Raw genomic sequence first — 20,266 nt, 5'->3', positions numbered from 1 at the left:
TTTCATCGGGATGGCTAGCAATCTTGAATTATGTATTTCACACGTTAGGTCTTGGATGTCTGCAAATTTCCTTTGTTTGGATGATGATAAAACTGAATTTGTAACTTTCTCTGCAATTTCCAGTAATGCTTCGGACGAAGCAAAATAGCATTTTATAGAATACGGGAGATATGGGTCGGTGACATCTTGATCCCTTTTCAAAGTCAGGCAAAGAGTCTTGGGTTATCTCCTATTCTGGTCTTACGATGTAACCTCATGTCAACAATATCTGCCGCTCAGCTAGTTTTCATTTACGACACATTGCAAATATTTACAAATATCTTTCAAGATCAGACATGGAACAGTTGATTCACGCTTTTGTGATATCTCGCATTAAAAACTATCTACTGTTGATTGACCAATCAGAGTGCTCAATTCAGGGTGTTTTATCTACTCGTAAAGCCTTGGTTACGATCATAATGCGAATTGCAATAGTGGGGAGGGCACTGAAGCACAGGGAAATTGCGGGGTAAAAAATAAAATAAACCATACACCATTGAAATTGTTTCTGCAATACTTTAATGAGCACACCAGGCACATTTTACATAAAAGCCCTAGGACTTTTATATAAAAAGGCCCTAGATTTGCTTTTTTAGAATAAATTATCCAAATAAAGAGAATTCAAATCAAAACAGACTTATTTCAAAAGAGACGTCTTTTCTGGTGAATTTGAAGCACGCAGCTGGCTGATCGTGGTTTTCGGTGCAAGTACTGCGGTCAGCATCCTCAGACAAAGCGATTGAAACCGGAAGCTTAGGGAGCGAATCATTCATTTCATTCTTGGCAGGGTTGGACATGGACCTTTGCCCGCCGGTGTTTGAAATAGTATCGATATCTGGTTTCGACTCCTGTGAATACAAAAGGCGTAGCATAAATTACACTACTTACACGAATCTTACAGTTCAGTCAGTCAAATTATTCCTACACATGTTGCATATAACAATCGATATCCTGGAAACACTAAATGCATTTTCAAGATAAAAATTACAAACTTCTACCTTTTTGGATGATGGTGGCTGTAAGAGGTCCGAGACATGACGTAACTGTTCATCTGACGGGCGCTTGTACACTCTGACCGCATCAATACTTCTGTGACCAGTGCGCTTCATAATCAGATCCTCTGACACGCCTGCTTGATAAAGTGCTGTGGCAGTGGTGACCTGAAATATGACATTTAACACTGTAATATCCTGTGAACATTTCGGCTAGATTTTCCCAAATTTTCCTCAAAATCTCTCCTACTTAATTTAACAAGTCACGATGAAATTGTGGGTTTGCCATATTTTACTCTGAAAGCTAACAAATCAATACCCAAGAGTTAAGTTGAGGTAATGTGAAACGTTGGCATTTTTTTTACTTTCATTGAGAAATTTTCACACAGCCTTATTTTCACTACTGAAATGATTTTCAAATATTTTCTTGAGGTATTGTAGTGCATTAAAAACGTATTAATCTTGCATCATGATCATCTAACCTTGCCACAGTGATTTGTATATTCTACCTCAATTCCAGCACTTTTAAACATGCGAGACATGTAGTCTCCTAACAGATTTTTCCCTATGACCTGAAGGGAAAATTGAACTTTGCCGTCGCTTCTGGCAAGGGGTCGCCGATAAAATGGTCCCTTGGATGGAATGTACGAAATGTATTTATTGAAAGAGCAACAACACATCGTTCAGTATCATCACGATTCGCGTACTGTTTTATCACTTTTTTTGGACATTGTGCTGATGAACCCCGTGCTTAATATTTTTACTTTCTCTGCCCATATACTGAACATAGCTTCCAACACTGTCCGTACCAAATGCAAATTGATTCACTTCAAGGCTGCGGTGTTCGTCTCTTTCTGAGTCCAAAGCATTTACAAGTATAGAAGAAGACTCCGTATGACAGCCCAAGGCTACGCTACAAATTAATGGTATTAGTATCCCATAATAATTTTTCATGTTCTGTTATGATGGCATTTTTCGACTCGCGTTTGCAGCCTAAACCTTCAGCGTGCATCTTTTTCATCATACCATCAAGAATTTGCCAACTTGTGACAAAGTTTGAATCCTTGTCGTCTAAGAAATTTAGATCAAAACGCCCAAAATTATGTCTTAAATGTCGTAGGAGTCCACAGGCCAACTGATAAAGTGTGTTTGGTATGTACTTCTCGCCGTCACGTTTACGGACTTCCACATAAAAATACTGCAGCCAAAATTCAGCTCCGTGGCACTCACCTCACTGAAATCAATGGGCACTCGGTCATACTGCGATACTGTAACGCCAATAGAATTTCTATTTTCTGCCCAATCATTCCAAACCTTGGCAGCCCATTTTGTATTCGCCTGTGTAGTTTTAGGTATTCTTGTTTCGCGAATATCCGAAAAATCATTTTGATTTACAATTACTTCAAACCTCTTTGTGTTGCTCTTTTCATCAACGGATTTCGAAGTAACTTCCATCTCGATGTACATGTAAGGGATTTAAACAACGACACCCACCAACGATGCGACGGCACCAAACTCGAACTCCTTGCAAGAGTGGAACTAAAATACTGTGAAGACAAATATTACCTTTGGAGCACGCCACGTCACCAAATTCCAGAAACGAATGACAGCGCCGTAGTAAAGTACTGTCCAATCAAAAGTGAACATGTCATATTCTGTAGACATCTGGTACGTTTTAATATTCAAATTTGGTAACACAGCGGAAACCAGCTGCAACACAAAATCTGCGGTGGTACAAACATAAACTAATGTGCCCCAGGGCATTTATAGGATGTTCCATTACATTGGAAGGCTATTTCACAAATAAAAGTTTTAATTCATATCCTAATCATGTTACATTGACAAGGGGATGGTTGACGTAAACACATTGAAAACGAAAATACATCAGTTAGGGGCGATAGTTTTTAAGTCGGATAAAACCCTCGTACTCGGGCTCTTCTGGTATATAAAGTCCAACCCTACGATAAAATGTCTCGGCCTGCGGCCTCGACATTTTATCGTTGGGTTGGACTTTATATACCAGAAGAGCTTTATCCTATGCTTGAGTCATGTAATTCTCTTCTTTATGGTCTTCCGAAATACTCAGTTAATCGCATACAATGTATGCAGAATATAGCTTTTTTTTAAAAATATGCAGAATATAGCTGCTAGAATTGTAACTCGCTCAAGAGTCACTGAGCATATCACCCCGATTTAGTTTCAGTTGCATTGGTTGCCCTTTTTCTCAACGTATTGTTTTTAAGTTTCTTATCTTCACCTATACATTTATCCATTCATTCGGTCGGGGTTATCTTTCTAGCATGGTTAATTTGTACGTCCCAACCCGTAATCTGGGGTCCGCTGACCAATTTAAACTATGTCAAAGGGGGTCGCGTACAAAGAATATGGGGACCATGCCTTTAGTATTGCCGCCCTCTTTTTATGGATAACCTTCCGATTGATAAATCCAGTCTTTAAAACACTTCTTTTTAGTTCTGTTTTAACTCAACTTATCCATTGTATTGATGTTTTTGTTCTGTGTTTAAATCACCTTACCTAGTATAATATTGATTGTATTTTACCCAGCGTCTCTGATCACACTTTTTGTGTCGATTTAGTTGCTATATAAAAAAACGCAGATTATTGTTATGATTATGATGGTGATGATGATGATGATGATGATGGTGATTGTTGTTGTTGTTGTTGTGTGTTGTAAATCAGTCTTTAACAAGCACTAATGCTTGGTCATTACAGATAAACTGGACAAAATGAAACACCTCCTTAAGAACACTGGCAGCAAAACAACTACAACGGCAATACCACTGAGAACATTGGAAAAGATAACTTCAGCAAAAGGCCTATTTGATGAAATGATCAAGCGAGGGCTTCTCAATAAAAATAAGACAGACTTACTAAAGGAACTGCTGACTCAAGTCAATTTGAAAGAATTTGCTGATGAAGTGAAAGATGCTCTAGGTATTATTTACGGGATTATTTGAACATTTGTGTACTTAAGAGCAGACCTGTCAAAACCATGTGTAAATGTAACTCTGAACATTTTCTCCCTTGACGCATTGAAAATGAAAATCATGCTTTGTTACCTTTAAATGCGAAAAAATTGTTTTAGAGGGATGGAAATTACTAATCTTTTCATAATTTACGATTTGAATTCAATGTATCAGGAAGCTCAAACCAGTGAAACTAATAACTAGTTCACCATTTTTTTTTCAGAACCGAGCCAAGATGAAATAAGTAAACTTACCAAACATCTAAAGAAGGAGTACAATTCCAAATTTGCCAGCTTCAATCCGTTTCCATGGAAAGAAGATTTAGCATAAGTCTGAAAGACGTTTATACTCAGTTAGTGGTAAATAAAACAGTTGGCGTACCACACTTCAATACAGGCGAAAATGTTAAATGTGAAACTGATATCTTCTCAATAAGTGAGGGTGAATATTCTAATAGAATAGTTGTAAAAGGAGGACCCGCCATGGGCAAGTCAGCTTTTTGTAGAAAATTGGCCTATGATTGGTCTTGTGGAGGTTTGCAACAATTTAAAGCAGTATTTCTCATACAGTTAAAACATTGTCAAAAGGACCAATTAAATATCGAAGACATAGTGTATGAGCAATTGCTTTCTGATCTCGATTTTGGTTTAACTAAAGACAAACTTCGTCATTACATAAACAATGACAGTGAATCAATTTTGCTTATATTTGATGGGTATGATGAAATGATTGCCGATATAAAGACGAAATATTCAGTTGTTGGAAGAATCATCCGCCAAAAAATGTTACATAAATGTACAGCTCTTATTACCACAAGACCACATGAAGGGGAGAGAGATTTGGAAAACTGTAACATTTGGTTTGGTATCAAAGGCTTTGACGAAGACAAGTATCAGTTGTATATGCAGAAATATTTTAAACTCAGGGCTAAGGAAGATTTTGCTGACAGACTGATAGAAGAGGTTCAGAGTTTTCAGTTTGACTTTGACAAAACTTTACTTTGTAGTCCTCTTAATGTGTTATTTCTGTGTGTCATATGGGAAGATGTAGCCAGTGATAAAAATGCGGAGATACACTTTCCGCAGAAAATCACCGATTTGTACGTACAGATATCCGACTGCGTCAAATCAAGATTCTGTAACAAAAATCATATTCAACGGAAAGAGAATGCTGAAAAGGTTGCTTTAGCCCTAGCTCAAGATACTTATCGCTTATACGCATCTCAAAGATCTCAAGAGATGGTTCTCGAATTCAATGATATTGAAATATCAGACTCCAGTTCATTACAGCTAGGGTTTCTTGTCCAAGACGTCAGTATTTCTAGGGCCCAACCTCGAAATATACATTTTTTTATTCATCGAACATGGCAAGAGTATTTTCTTGCCTTATATATCAGCAAGGCAATGCAAAATGATTCCAATGTAAGGCAGTTTATAGAGCAAATGTTTAAATCTCCCGAAAATAATGCCCCTACCATACGATTTGTGAGTGGATTATTGAAGGATGATGCGTCGACGTTGTTCAACATATTTGCTCGTAGACTACACGAAATTCAGACATCAAAAGGCAATGATGATCATAACAGTTTTCGTACCCTTTCCTTCCTACTACAATTCTGTTTTGAATGCCTTCATGAATGTGGTCATGGCAGCAAATTTATGTCAGAAATCTCATATGCGATCCCACAGAGCGTCGGTGTTGGAATTCAATTCGATAGTCAGATATTTTGGCAAGATTGGTCTTACCTCTATAATAATTTGCAACAGCCTACCGTGGCTATTAACTGTAATTCACAGAGTTTCGATGAGCTTCTTAAACTCGTTAATTATCAGAGAAGCCATGACAACGTAATTACGCAAAACATAAAAAGCGTCGTGGTATTACTAAATAGAAAGCAGATAATAAATGCAGAAGTAGAAAAACATTCCCTCCAGAAAGATGGGGAAAGTCCACTTGCAAAATTACAATCACTGATAAAGTGTAGCCAAAATATTAAATCGCTTTCGATTTGTAGTATCGATCCAAATGTCGATGATATCATAAAAATGACAGAATATAATCACTAAAAATATTGCGGAAATGACATGCTTAGAGGACTTGTTTTTCGGATGTTTCCCAGGGTATCATATACCACCAATCAGTTCGCTGATAAGAGTAACACATGAACCACAAAAACAACAATTGCGGAAGTATCTACATCAAGTTATTCAAACAGCTAACAAAAATGGCGTTACTCGTCTTCGCCTAGCTCTCTTGAATGTCGAAACATCGGCTGAGCTAATGCCTTTCAAGCTCATTCAAGAGAGTGGGCCTGAAACCATCGGCCTATATGTTCATTGTTCGGATACACAAACAAAGAGTTTGAATAGTTTGTTTGAATTAATCAAAGACTCAAAGAAATCCAGTAACGTAGATGTTCAGATTATTTGTGAAGAAGATGAACCGGAGAACCTTCCCGAGAAACTTAACAAATCTCTTGCGAGTGCTAGCTCAGCTTTCAGAGACATATCATTTGGTATTTGGAATTTTCGGTGTACTTCAAATGCGTTAATGATCATTTCCCACAAGAGCATACTCCCTAAAGTATCAGAAAATCTATCTCTAGAAAATGCAAAGTTCGCATTGTCAGGCATACATGGTCTTCGTAATTTGATAAGTTCCAATAATCGGCTAAAGTCACTCACTCTAATGTTCAATGCGTCAGCGCGTTCCTGTGACTACAGCCAATTACCTAGGTACTTCATGACTGTGTCAACTGTGAAAGACTTAACGGTGAGGTTACTAAATAGAGATCACACAAATCGACTAATGTCTGAAGCAAAGCCGAGAACGGTGGTAATGTCTGTAATAAGGGACCTGCTGGTTCCTATCAGTGAAGCCATGGCACTTGGGAAATGTTGTTTATCCTCAGTGACATTTGACTGCATCAATGGGGATGAACAAATAAGGCAAGAAGTGTCGCTCTTAGTTAGCAAGCACAGTTCTTCAAAAGTGAAATGGTCTTACACACATAATGCTGGTTTTTGAATGAGTATAGACATATCGTTGTTATAAAGTATGTATAAGAAATAAAAAAGATAGAATTCATACCTAAACCACCAACTAAAAACGACAAGAAGAGCGTCAACGCTTTTTTTCTATAGTCTTATTTATGCTTTTGCTCCAAAGACTTGACTGACATACGCCTCTATAACAATTATTTGATAGCCATTGTAAAACAATGCTACTTGATCAAATGGTAGCAATAACTGACTACAGATATGTAAAGGAATGAAGGAAAGGATGAACATATATAGCAAGGAAATGCTAAGTTAGAGTTAGATACAATATTGATAAATTGTCCATCGATGTAACAGTTGCTTTCTTTCAGTCAATATGTAAATGCGTGTGCCTTCTGATCTTTACTGCATTTGGAAGGGAACTGTCACCGTCTGTATATTGCAAAACTTAGTTCACCTAAGCTATCTTTTAGCCGAATGCTTCTGATCGCTATCTTCGCGAGGTGAAAAGATACAGGTTGGGAGTTAGAAGGCGATCAGAAAGTAAATTAATTTGAACGCTATGCCACATTTGAAATCCCTTTGAGGGATACAGAAAGCCGTCAACTCATTGAAAATAATAACTTGCAACAGGGAGGTAGACCGTTTTGTGAATATCAGTCTGAACAATTCTCAAACAACAATTATCGGTCTACTATGAAAATAGACTGCTTCATAAACACGTAGACCATTTAAATATCCGCAAAGTTTCACAAAGTTGATTTTTTAAATCAAGGCGTTTATGGGAAAAATCATTTTCGGAACAAAGGGAATGGCCGTTAGAAAACACTCGTTCCTTGATTCAACAATTGTCAATCATTCAGTGATGCGCAGAGGTGTAAACTCGACAAAATTTCGCTATGCATACGAGAACATTAACGATGTAAACCATGTGTATGTTTAGAGTTATATCGGCGTGCAAAGGATGAAAACTTTGTGTTGTCGGAAACTTTACAAGTGTCTATGGTGCAATGACGTCAAGAAATTGAACCCTTTCCGGACGTGAGACTTAGCAAGACGGCTAGTCAGAACTGGTAATACGATGTATTCTTCCGAAAGGCGCGTAGACTGTATTCAACAAACTGTAGAGAGAGTCGATAGTTTGCATTGATAATGACATCGAAAACAAGGACAACATCACAATATGGGGGTAGCCTCCATGATCAATTTAATTATAGTCTGTCGAAAGGAGCCAAGTTTTTTAACACAACCTAAAAATGTAAGGCCAAAAGTGACGGTATGGTACAGTCGCTTTGAATATATATGCGTGCCCTGAAAACGACCGTATCGTTGTGTACATCAACAAGTGTTTTTACATGTGGAAATGACAGGTCGTGTTTGGAGAAACGGTAAGGTTTTGAAATGTCGGTTGTGCCAGTAATATGTGGACTACTGTTATAAGGCCAAAAAAATAATAGGTTTGTTTCTGGTCATTGCCATGTGGCAAAAAATGTTGCGGCGATGCGATTTTTTTTAATTTTTTGTTTATTTTTGGCGGAATTTGATACATTTCCCCTTTTTTCCATAGGGGCAAATGAAAAACAGGAAAAAAAAGAATTGACGCGCACACTTTGAGGTGATGCGCGCGTTGACAAGAAACAATCAATTTTTTGGCCTAAGAATTAAAGAAAACTTTTGAGACATCTGAACAATTGAAATATTGTATCCTTAAGTTTAATGTGAGTAAATAAGCATGACCACCCGATCTTGTAGCGGTATATGTGTGTCCGAGAACGGCTCACTGAGTCCGCGCTACGTCGTAAAATTTGGACCGAGGTTGACTTTTAATTCCTTCAATAACGAAGATGTACCTAGCCTGTCTTTGATTGCAGTCAAAGATTAACAAACGTTTCGTGCAAAGGATATTTTGAAAATAAACAAAACTCGTGTTGTCGAGGTCACCGACAAATAATCGAGTAGCCGAGCGCGACAGATAAGTTACATGGAAGTCTCGACCCTTACGTGATTCAGTGTTCCTTTGTTGACAGTGATATTTTACATTGTTTTTTCATTCGAGTATTGCCATGGCATAATTGAAACGAACCGGGAAACGCCTAACCAAACTTGGCATTAATCCTGATCCCTGTTCATTTCTAGCCAGGGCTTAAAGATTATACTAGTGTGTGTCTTCTTGATTTAAATTGAAATTTACAAATCGTATTCACAATGGGCAGTTATTTCCTCTATTTGTAGTTTTGTGTACTTATGATTATGATCTTTATGAATTCGTGATGCATTTGTTGATATTGTCTAACACTTACCTGTTATGTTTCCAAATATTGAATAACTTTCATTATAACATATGTACTTCAGATTATTCTATGATGTACCGCTAAATAAAATTAGTATTACTGCTGATTAATGTGTGAATAAAAGAAACACGTCCCTTTCAAAATTCCAGTTTTAGTTTGCATTTATTTTTTACACCGCCTTTTAAAGAGCACTTACACTTACTGAGTGTTTGTGATGATTGTTAAATATGTGCAAATAAAAAATGCCCGTCTGCAAAAAACTGTTTACATAGTGAAAGGAGAACGTTACGAACCATGAAAGTACTGAGCATATTGGTCACATGTACATTCAATAATTTTTCGAAATGTTCATTGCAAATTATACTATGACTATATATGTTAGGAAATTGCTTCATAAATTTGTTAATAATTGTCGTCTGCAAGGTTAAGAACCAGCTAAACGGAGAAAAGGGATTACGACTGGCAAATCTGAGAATATTGTAAATATTTGATTTTTAAAGTGAATAATGTTAGGTGTTACAAGGTGTTGGAAAGTTTTACATTGAGATATTTTAAACCAACATCTGGCACACTGCTCGATCAATGACAATTTGCATATGTTATCAACCGATCGGTTGATGATGTGGTTTCTCTATAATATCTCCATTCTATGTGAGAGCATTTGGAATCTCCCGGTACCTGTGCAACAAATTTATTCACAGACTACAGCTAAGCTCTTACTACTATAATTCCAATGTAACTTTTTTCAGAAATTTGTATGGTTTGATCTAAATAATTAAATTTGTCGTTGGGTACTCGATTTCTTATTGAATAGGCCATGGGTTGTTAAACTGGAGAGTAAATAATCAGGGCTGTGTATTTTACACATCTTGTATTCTCTGCAAACGATTTCGACAGATAACTTTATTATGGTCAGCATAATATGAAATATGAGTTTTGAAACACACATTATGAATTAACATTTACCATTTCTAGTGATTACATATCGGATTTCTGCCTTGGTTCCATACTCAAGATAACTCCTCTCAAGGGAAGTATAGAGAGATTTGAAAGTTAGAACCTGAGTAAAATTTTGAGAGTTTCGTTTCACAAAACTAAACCTTCTGAAGTATTTATTTACAGTAAGAAAAATATAATCTCAAAAACTTAGATTTGAGGTTAAACAAATTACCAAATCTTCCCTTTTTGTAGTCTATTAAGAATTATTTCTAAAATACAACAGTCAAAATTCATTCAACCCTGTAATTGGCATAAAAAATCAGAGAATATTGTTGACGTTTACATCACGTTTCCGTGATTGACACCAAAAGTCGACTCTATTAACATCTTCTTGAAGTTTCTAACAACTTGAAATCGTTTTAAGTCCAAAGACTTTGCATTTTCAACATACAAATGACATTAGAAATTTACACAATATGACATTACACTGGTCCAATAATCAATTCCATTCAAGGTAATACATTACCTGGTCCATGGGACATTTGTGATTTACAAATTTAAGCAGGACCATCCTAAACCACTGATGGTTAGTGGTGGTACCAGGTGTCCGGAATGGGTAGCGTACCCTGGTAGCATGCTACAACCCGTCAAAGCTTGGAACGCTGTTGCTAATCATTTGAGTGACTGAAGTGTCATATTTGGCCACCATGTCGCTATATCGACGGTAGAACCTTTTGAAAGTCCTAACGAGTCTTTTTATTGTGTATCATTGTCTCAGTAATTTTGATGCCAATGAGCTGTGTCTCAGTTGAAAATCAGTGTAGGAATCACAAGCCCTACAATACCTGAGAAGTTGAGACACGTACACACCATAAGCAGGTGCAGACAGAATATTGCTTGCCAAGTAGGGATAATATATGATTTAAAATCGAAATCATCCCTTTTTCATACAGCTTAGTGTGTAGCCCATTAGTACCCCACTTGTAAGAACAGATCAAGATATGAAGCAACGTTCCTACCTTATGTTGTTTCTTTGATTTCAAACTCATCTGGATAATATGATGTAAGTAATTTGATATGTCTGGATTGTCCAGACCAATGTTCATCAACATATCTGTACATGTGCGTGTTGTTAAAACGCCTTGCAAGTTTATCATTTACATTAATACTGATGATAACAGAGGATCGAGTTGTGACCCCGAGGTATACCCGATGATACTGAGTCCCACTCAGAAAAGCGTTTGTCAATAACTAGTACTCTTTGTCGTCGGTTACTTACACATGAATTCAACAACTGTAGAATTTGACCACAAAAAAACATAACGTTCTAGTTTGTAAACTTATAGCCTATGGTTAACAGAGGCAAAAGCATTCCAGAAATTAGTGTAGATTCTGTCAACTTGTAGTTTCCTGTAAAAGTTTGCAAGAAAATCAACATAGGTTACAAGATTGGTTTGAGTAGAGCGATTCATATAAAGCCATATTATGAGTTACATATGTACTGTTTAACATGGTTAAATATATCACCAAATATCACTTTCTGAAATGTTTTACTTGTGAATGAAAGAAGTGACACAGATCTTTATTACACCTCACTCATTCAGCGTGCGCTGCCATTGGTTAAACATTACTCACGTGACATGTAAAAGAACGTGATGATGCCCTCTGCGAATGTGATGATGCCCTCTGCAAAATTGATGATGCCCTCTGCATTTGATATTACATGGATGACGTCATTTTACTTACTGCGCATCCTTTCTGCGCAAAACAAATTGTCGTTCGCTTGTTCTACTTTGCAGTTGGCAACTTTAATGGCTGCGAAACGTCATGCAGAGCTGTCACCGGCACAGTTAGACGATATTTTGATGCAAGTAAACAGCAAACGAACGAAAATGGCGACAAGAAATGCAATTTTTGTGTTCAGCGACTATGCAAGCAACAAATTTGGATACGCCACCGAGGAGATCGGCAAACTTTAGCGGCAACCCTAGACTCGGCACTGACAACATTTTACGCTGAGGGTCCGGACTCAGAAGGCGAACTTTACTCGAAGAGTCTTTGTGTTTTTGTTTATTGCATGTTTGCTTGTTCGGTGTAATAAAAATAATAACGCATGACAGCTAGGCAATATCACGATTTTTTGCCTGCCCTCGGGCTGGTGGTCATGATCGAAATACTGATAATGCCCTCGCCTACGGCTCGGGCATCATCAGTATTTCGATCATGACCACCATCCCTTGGGCAGGCAATAAATCGTGATATTGCCCTCGCTCTCATGTGTTATTATTTAAATAGTATATGACATCGCATTAGCTACCACTTTTGAAAATTGGTACAACATTTATTAGGCTTCGAAATGTAAACAAAACCATCAGTGGGTAAGCAAGTTCATTTGCACAACGCACAACACACCTGGGATGATACTTGGATCAATGGTTTTATTAGCATGCAATGTATTGAGATGTTTTAAGAATGTGTCTATGAAAATATGTACATTGCACGAGGCATCATTTGTAACATCATCAAAAAGTGGAAGAGCTGCGGGTTGGTCGTCTTTTTTTGAAGACAGCCAGAAAGAAAGCAATAAATAGACCTGCAACATCTTATACATGCTGACTGATTGTTAAAGCGCACTGTGTGGGACAGATTTTGATTAACATCTTGATATTACATGTCCCAAGAAAACTTAATATTGTTTTGAACATCCAACAATACTCTTTTTATTGGTCAAACCAAAGAGGAAATTGGCGTTAGCCTGCATTAAATTTTGGGATGCAGTCTTTGATTAAGGAAAACAAAAGATCATAAAACAGGTCGAGTCATTCATCAACATATGGGTTTTTTTGGATACACCAAGGTATACAAGCCAGAGTTTGAATTAAATAAATAAAATCATTAAAATCTGCTTTCCTATAATTGTGGGTAACTTTGTCAGATTTGAGGGGAGCAACACGCGGTAAATAGTTTCACAGACAATTGCTTTATGAATGGAGTTAATCATGAGTTAAAGCACAATGTACTTCTATATTGATGATGTCACAAAATACGAGATCTAGAAAATAATTATTGCGAGTTCTGTGTGAAAAGTCCATGTTCAAAAACGAAGCTTTTAAAAAATAACTCGGACCTTTTCGATGACCACGGTGTAGGTTCAATAATATGTTAATTTTTGACATAGACCATTCAATATCACGGAGGTTAAAATGCCCACAGATGAAAACAATGTCAGTCGCTTGCTGGGATTTGTTGACTTAATCTAATAACTTGTCAAATTTGTTGATAACTGTGTTTGGTGAATCACAAGCTATGCATACAGTCTGTCCTGGTAGCTTGATTTTCACCAAAACTACATCAACTGATGTTTCAAAGTCTGACAGCAACGAGAGGTACGAGTTGATTACACAATACACCAAACCTATCGTTTTTCAGTGAATGGCAGGCAATTCTTTCCCTTTGGTAGATAGCGTATGTTGTGTTGATGCCAAGTAGCTCGCTGTCATAAATGTTTGCATTAAGCCCTGTTTCAGTCAGGGATATGATGTCAAACGAAGCATCTGAAAACTACTCAAAAAGTCTTGAAGCTTAATTTTGTTCTACGTCCCTGGGCATTTGAATAAATATACTGAGCGGTTTCCTCACATCTGTTGAAGAAATATTGGAACGACGGTGATTTTATTCTGAATTCGGACCTGATAGCTGTATAGTAGGAAACGCGTCCTCCATACTTCACTCTGTTAATCATCTGACTTTGAAAGTCCATAAGCCACAGTCACGCATAAGACACTGAACAATAGGCCTAAAGCAATTACATAAGTGCAGCTGTCGATCATGCAGAAATGTCATTCTCGTCTTTGTTATGCAAAATCTCGTACATAGCTTGTTCCTCTGCACTTGCCAGAACAGAAACAGCAACTTCAATTTTTAACCAAACTTCACATCTAGGAGTCGATGACCACATTTATTGGCGCCTCCAACCATTCACACCTTCTTATTGCCGTATTTGGTCAACAGATAGTCAAAGATGCAATATATGACAGTGACAATGACAATGACAGAAAAGCAGGCAGAGCTGAGATTGTCCACTGTCGACGTCAACTGCCGCAGTGCTGCAGAGCTCTGCCAGGTGCCAGCAAATTGGCCGCCGCTGCCCATGGCGTTAGGGAACACGGAGCATGCAATCTATGATATGGAACTGTATAGCATATGGTGGACACTAAAGTGATTGTGATTATATCATACCAGCATATTGATGGCGCAAATACAGCGATCTGATGGTTGAGAACGCGAAAAGAACCGTGGTACATTGCGATATACCCCGGCTGGCGTACGCGCGAGCTCTCAGCTTGAGCAAAAATCCGTTTTTGACGTTCCACGCCAGAATTTCAATATACTGTAATGAGATAAGGGACTGGTAAGTTTCTTCGGCCTAGGGGGGTTGATTCATGGGGGGTCACCCTGTTTTTGACTTTGGTGATAGGGGGGGTCACCATGTTTTTGAAATGCCCAATAGGGGGGGTCAGTGTGTTTTTGAATTTTGAAACAGGCTCATCATTGCCTGAAATGATGGTGTCAGCCACAAATTTCATCATTCAGTTGTATTTTTCGGCGCGCCCTTCGGGCGCGTAACTTTAACAATCAGTCATATTTTTCAGCACGCCCAACTTTAACATATCAAGCATACATACATCAGAGATATCTGTATGTTCAATATTTTTCAGCGTGCTCTTCAAGCTCATTACTTTAATATATCAGACATTTTTCAGCATGCCCTTCAGGTGCATGACTTTAATATACAAGGCATATATATCAGAGATTTCAGGATGTTTCATATTTTTCGGCGCGCCCTTCGGGCGCCATACTTTAATAAATCAGAGATATCTTGATGTTTGCTATAATGCTAAGTGAAGGTGTACCGTTATGAAATCTGCATTTCATATGAAAAGGATGACAAATTCCTGATACTTTTCTGTTCTCTCTATGAGAATTCAGTTTGAGAAAGCAACATGCACAAATATTTCACAATATATATTTGATACAGTGACTTATTTTAGAGATAGAAAAATGAAAAGATATCTTTCCTTCTCATTGATGCAATTATTTTCCTTTGTGTCACAGGTTTTCTGTAGAAAGATGCTTTTTTATGAACAAAATAACAGTTAAAAAGGCAGTTTTTGTCATGATTAGCTGTGCTTTTTATGGTTTCAATGTTACAAGAAAGGTCCTCTCAGACACTGTACACATCAGATTTGGCAAAAAAGCTCTCTATGGCTCCTCAGGAGATTTAATTGGATGGTTGGCAAGTCTTAACACCCATCAAAGTTTTTGATTCACTGCTTTTTCCTCTTTGATATTAATGATTGAGATCCATTTCTGTACAACAGTTCAGGACATCTGGTTAAGCATAGAAAGTGTGAAATACATTTGCCTGAGCTCATTCAAAATACAACTCATTCAAAATGTACTGTATTCAAACTTTAAGATTGACACTTTGAAATTCCTATCTTACAACTGACATGTCAACAATTTCATTAAAACATAGAATGACTATTTAAAATATAAATATATGTAAAATAAAATATATATATATATATATATATATATATATATATATATATATATATATATATATATATATATATTTTATGTCCACCTTTTGTTTTACCTATGTCGTGCGCCGGGGGGGTCACCCTGTTTTCGAAAATTTGGGATAGGGGGGGGGTCACCCTGTTTTCAAAATTTGGAATGGGGGGGTCAGCCGCTTTTTGACGTCGGCAAAAAATAATCCACCGCCCCCCCCCCCGCCCCCAGGCCGAAGAAACTGACCAGTCCCTAATAGCAATAAATCACGCCCTTCGACGGTATATCACTCGATTTTGACCATTTCACTTCATATATGCACGAGCGATAGCGAGTGCATGTATGTCGTGAACTGGTCAAAATCTCGTGATATACCATCGCTGGGTGTGCTTAATTGCTTAAATACACTCTATGATGGATCGATATATGCTGGATTGACCTGTTCCACGGCTAAGGAAAATGCCGATATTGATACGGAATGTGACAAATCAATCAAGTAAATAATTGTTCCGATGTTATGCTCTTGGCCGTTGATATCTGAAAATTTTGGCTATTAATACGTCATTAGCAAGGAGGGACATCAATTATGAGATGGCAATTGTATGTAAATAACCCCTACATAGATTTTATATAGGAGGTGTTTTAGGAACACAACACCTGGAATGATGTAACATCTTCGTATAAGAAATGAACGATGCTATCTTTGAAGACTTTGAGCCGCTACTCTTTCTCTATCCCGACAACCTCTCGCTAGCTTATAGTCATGATATTAGTCATCATATATAATGTCTATGTGCGGTTGATGTCTGAAATTACTAGTAGTTAGCTAAATTTGAGAAATAGTTCGGTGCGTAATCAATGGTTGCAATATGATAATATGAAGTCTAAGTGTTGGATTCTCTAGTCAAGATGGATATGGATGGTCGACAGATGTGGAAGTCTCTCACATGGAATATATCCGTGGATATTATAAATTTTTCCGAATTGTTGACCTGGCAATGTATAAAGCCCAGTTATTTACAAGTTGAAGAGTCCAACACAACGTAACTTGAAAGAACTGGGCACAAATGGAAATATGTGCGCATTAATACTGAATAAAATTTTATTCTACGATCACCATCAACATTCGTCCATCCTCCAACATTTTGATGCGCAATTCTCAACCACTTAGTGAGGTGTCACAGATCGGTTATTTACCTATATTCTGTGATTTTTACCATTCAGCCGTGCATTAATAACGGGTTTAGTGGCCAGTTCGACGGGACGTTTAGTATGTGTCTTACTTGAACGCGGGTAGACTCTTTTATACTGGGTTCTGTCCTTGAGGAGTTGTTTAGCTTGAAGTATAAGTTCTACTGCATTTTCCGACGCAAATTCAAGAGCCCTGAAGTGCAATTTTGGTGGATATGCAGACAAAGGCTACGCAAATGAACCGATTCCACAATCTCAACTTTAGTAAAGACATCTTCTCCCAAAGCCTTCAACATTAAGTTAACGTAATCACGTATATTCTCCCTTAAATCTTGATGGACATTCGTGGCAATAATTATAACTTCGACATAGGCAATCGGATTTGCAAGTTTACCACCATGACTATCTGGTTACGAGATGAAAAGGATACAGTCGTCGGAACCCTGCTTAAAGGTCGTATGGGAGCCCATACGACCAATGCAAACACTGTATCCAAAGACGATAGTGATTGATGAAAGTTAAAACATGTCTGTCAAAATCTACATGCATAATTTAAATGCTGCAGCTATGATGATGAGTTGCATCTAGATATCGTGCACGAAACACACAGTTTGTAAACAAAACAAGAAACTCGCACAGGCGCAGTTCCGACGACTGATTGTCTTTAATTTACGTTCAAGTTCCAAACGTTTGACAGCAACTCCACCAATATCTGACAGAAAATCATCTTTTTTATCTTTGAGTCTATCATGGTCTTAAAGTCATTCTCAGGTCGTCAACTCTATAAATTGTACGACCTTGTTGCACTGTTTCCTAGCTTTGATAGGCAGCAAAACACTTCTCGGCAAGTAAGACGGAAGAGGTCATGAACATGCACGACCTCTATATCTTATATTATGTCGATAAAGTAAGGAAATTTACACTTTTCATTCGTATCTTCCGCATTTATACGCAATTTATCCCGTGTTATTTGTGCAGTTGGAATTTAGTGGAACACCGCCGTTCAGTTGGCGTCATATGCCCTTTCACGGTTCAGAAGCATATTAAAGATACACGTGCTCCTTTGTTCAATACAAACCAGTCGGCTAAAGGTCGTGAGTTAATGTCGTCATGTTTAAGTGTTGAAGCCAGCGACACTATTGGCCGTCTGTATGTCGTGGGATTAGAGAAAACTGTTTTACCATTGGTTAGTAAGGTGCTTGTGACAACGGGCGTCATCGTTAATTTGCAAATGACTATAAATACGGTACATATATCAGCGACTGAACTTAGATTAGGTTATGGTACACAACCAAACAGTGGGCTCAAACTCTCCTTCATCGATTTATTGTTAAAGCTTTAGAAAGATGGCAGCTAGAGATCAAGCGGCACTCGATCCATTCAAAGTAATGCTGCATCGCATTGCAGAGAATATCACGCAAGGTAAGGTTTCTATGTTATGTCCCGATTTATTGTAAATCTAATGTGCTAGTTATGGTATTTGCAAAACATTAACAGCTTTTTGGTATTGTGAACAGATAGTACCAAAGTGAATGTTAATTTTAAGTCTCTAAACCATAAATAGAAGATGGGATTGGTGGCGACATTTTAAAACCAACTCTGAGCATTTGTTTAACAGCGTAGATTTGTCAGCATTGATAATGTGCAGTTTTTCTGATATACAAAGATTACATCGTTTTCTTATGTTAGAGTAACTTGATGCTTTGTCAATAATTGACCACGAAATGTCAAAGACCTGATTCTTTCGAGTCAATGTTTTTACAGGTCAGTCGAGAGTTGATATCTTTTGTTACAGAACGATTGCGTGTGATTAGCGAAGCGCGTCTTGAAGGTGTTGTAAGTGAGTACGATGTAGACCTTATTCGTGTTGTCCCCCGTTGATAACTTGGCCTTGTAAACCACACATTTTACTTGACAGTTACCCTTCATGAGGCATGACATTGTAGACTTGTCCGATAATTACAATCAGCTGGTCGATCTTGACGTTGTTCTCCGGTGATTACTCTCTTATTATGTTATCTGAGTATACTAGCCATATATTTCATACAACTGTAATTAAACTTTAACTGTGTTTCTATTGAAGATCTTGTGAAGCTTTGACGCCTTTGGAAAGTCTTTGTCAACAAGTTGAAGGAATTTCTTGCCGATATTAGTCTCCGCGTTCTTGCTGAAGGGGTTTAAACCACATCATGTTAAGTGTCCTGTTATTGTTTCTCCTCGCTGATTGGTTGGTCTTGACATATTCAATTTAATCTGTGTTACCCGCATCGTATTGACCTTTGTGTTAATCAAGATTCCCTCCTTAGCTCCGCTGTCAGCGACGCGGAGCTTATCAAATAGGTTGATTTTCCGTCGTCGTCGTCATCGTCGTCGTCCGTCGTCATCGTCCGTCGTCCGTCGTCCGTCAACAATTGCCTTCTCCTCTGAAACCGCAAGTCCAATTGCTTTGAAATTTTATATGCAGTTCACTTGGGGTAACCTTACTTAAGTTTGTTCAAATCGTGGTGAAATTTGCATATTTGTATTTTTGGGGCATTTTTGGTGTTTTTGGTAAAAAAATCTTCTTCTCTGAAACCGCTTGTCCGATTGCTTTGAAATTTGATATGCAGTTTACTTAGGGTGACTTCAGACAGATTTGTTCAAATCGTGGTGAAATTTGCATATTTGTATGTTCAAGGCAATTTTTGTCATTTTTGGTAAAAAAATCTTTAAAAATCTTCTCCTTCAAAACTACCAGTCAGATAGTTTTGATATTTGGTACATATGTCCCTAGGGATGATCTATTTCAGATTTGTTCAAATTGTGCACAAATATGCAAATTTGCATTTTAAGGCAATTTTGGCCATTTTTGGTCAAAAAATGTATTTCTCAAAAAGAACTGGTCTGATAGTTTTGAAATTTGGTATACAGGTTTCTATAGATGAACTAAGTAATATATATTGAATTTCTGATGAAATCTGCAATTTTGTATTTTGGGGCAATTTTTGTCATTTTTGGTCAAAAAATACTGGTCTGATAGCTTTGAAATTTGGTATGCAGGTTTCTACAGATGAGCTAAGTAATATGTATTGAATTTCTGATGAAATCTGTAATTTTGTATTTTTGGGGCAATTTTTGCCATTTTTGGTCAAAAAATGTGTATTTCCAAAACTACTCATCTGATAGCTTTGAAATTTGGTATACAGGTTTCTATAGATGAACTAAATGATATTTATTGAAATTATGATGAAATCTGCAATTTTGAATTTTTT

At 37.4% G+C, this 20,266-nt stretch overlaps 1 protein-coding gene across 1 annotated transcript; it reads right to left on the bottom strand.

Annotated features, from left to right (window-relative positions):
* Window positions 1–391: 391 nt before the first annotated feature.
* LOC139118218 (uncharacterized) lies at window positions 392–2,547 on the bottom strand. Its single transcript, XM_070681502.1, has 4 exons — window positions 2,262–2,547; window positions 1,514–1,663; window positions 1,038–1,199; window positions 392–887 (listed from the first exon to the last, which is right to left on the bottom strand). The coding sequence occupies exons 1-4, from the start codon at window positions 2,496–2,498 to the stop codon at window positions 666–668; spliced, it is 771 nt and encodes a 256-aa protein (XP_070537603.1). The 5' UTR covers window positions 2,499–2,547; the 3' UTR covers window positions 392–665.
* Between the last annotated feature and the right edge of the window lie 17,719 nt (window positions 2,548–20,266).

This window comes from Ptychodera flava, chromosome 19 (assembly GCF_041260155.1).
Source record: "Ptychodera flava strain L36383 chromosome 19, AS_Pfla_20210202, whole genome shotgun sequence".
Classification (NCBI taxonomy): domain Eukaryota; kingdom Metazoa; phylum Hemichordata; class Enteropneusta; family Ptychoderidae; genus Ptychodera; species Ptychodera flava.
Note: the sequence above shows the minus strand (reverse complement) of the source record. Positions and strands in the feature narration are given on the sequence as shown.

Excerpts from the sequence above, each read along its gene's own strand:
- LOC139118218 (XM_070681502.1), bottom strand. The coding sequence starts at position 2,498 with ATGTACATCGAGATGGAAGTTACTTCGAAATCCGTTGATGAAAAGAGC. Across the intron at positions 1,664-2,261 it reads TGCCCATTGATTTCAGTGAG|GGACCATTTTATCGGCGACC; the intron begins GTGAGTGCCACG and ends ATTCCATCCAAG. Across the intron at positions 1,200-1,513 it reads ATACAAATCACTGTGGCAAG|GTCACCACTGCCACAGCACT; the intron begins GTTAGATGATCA and ends GTCATATTTCAG.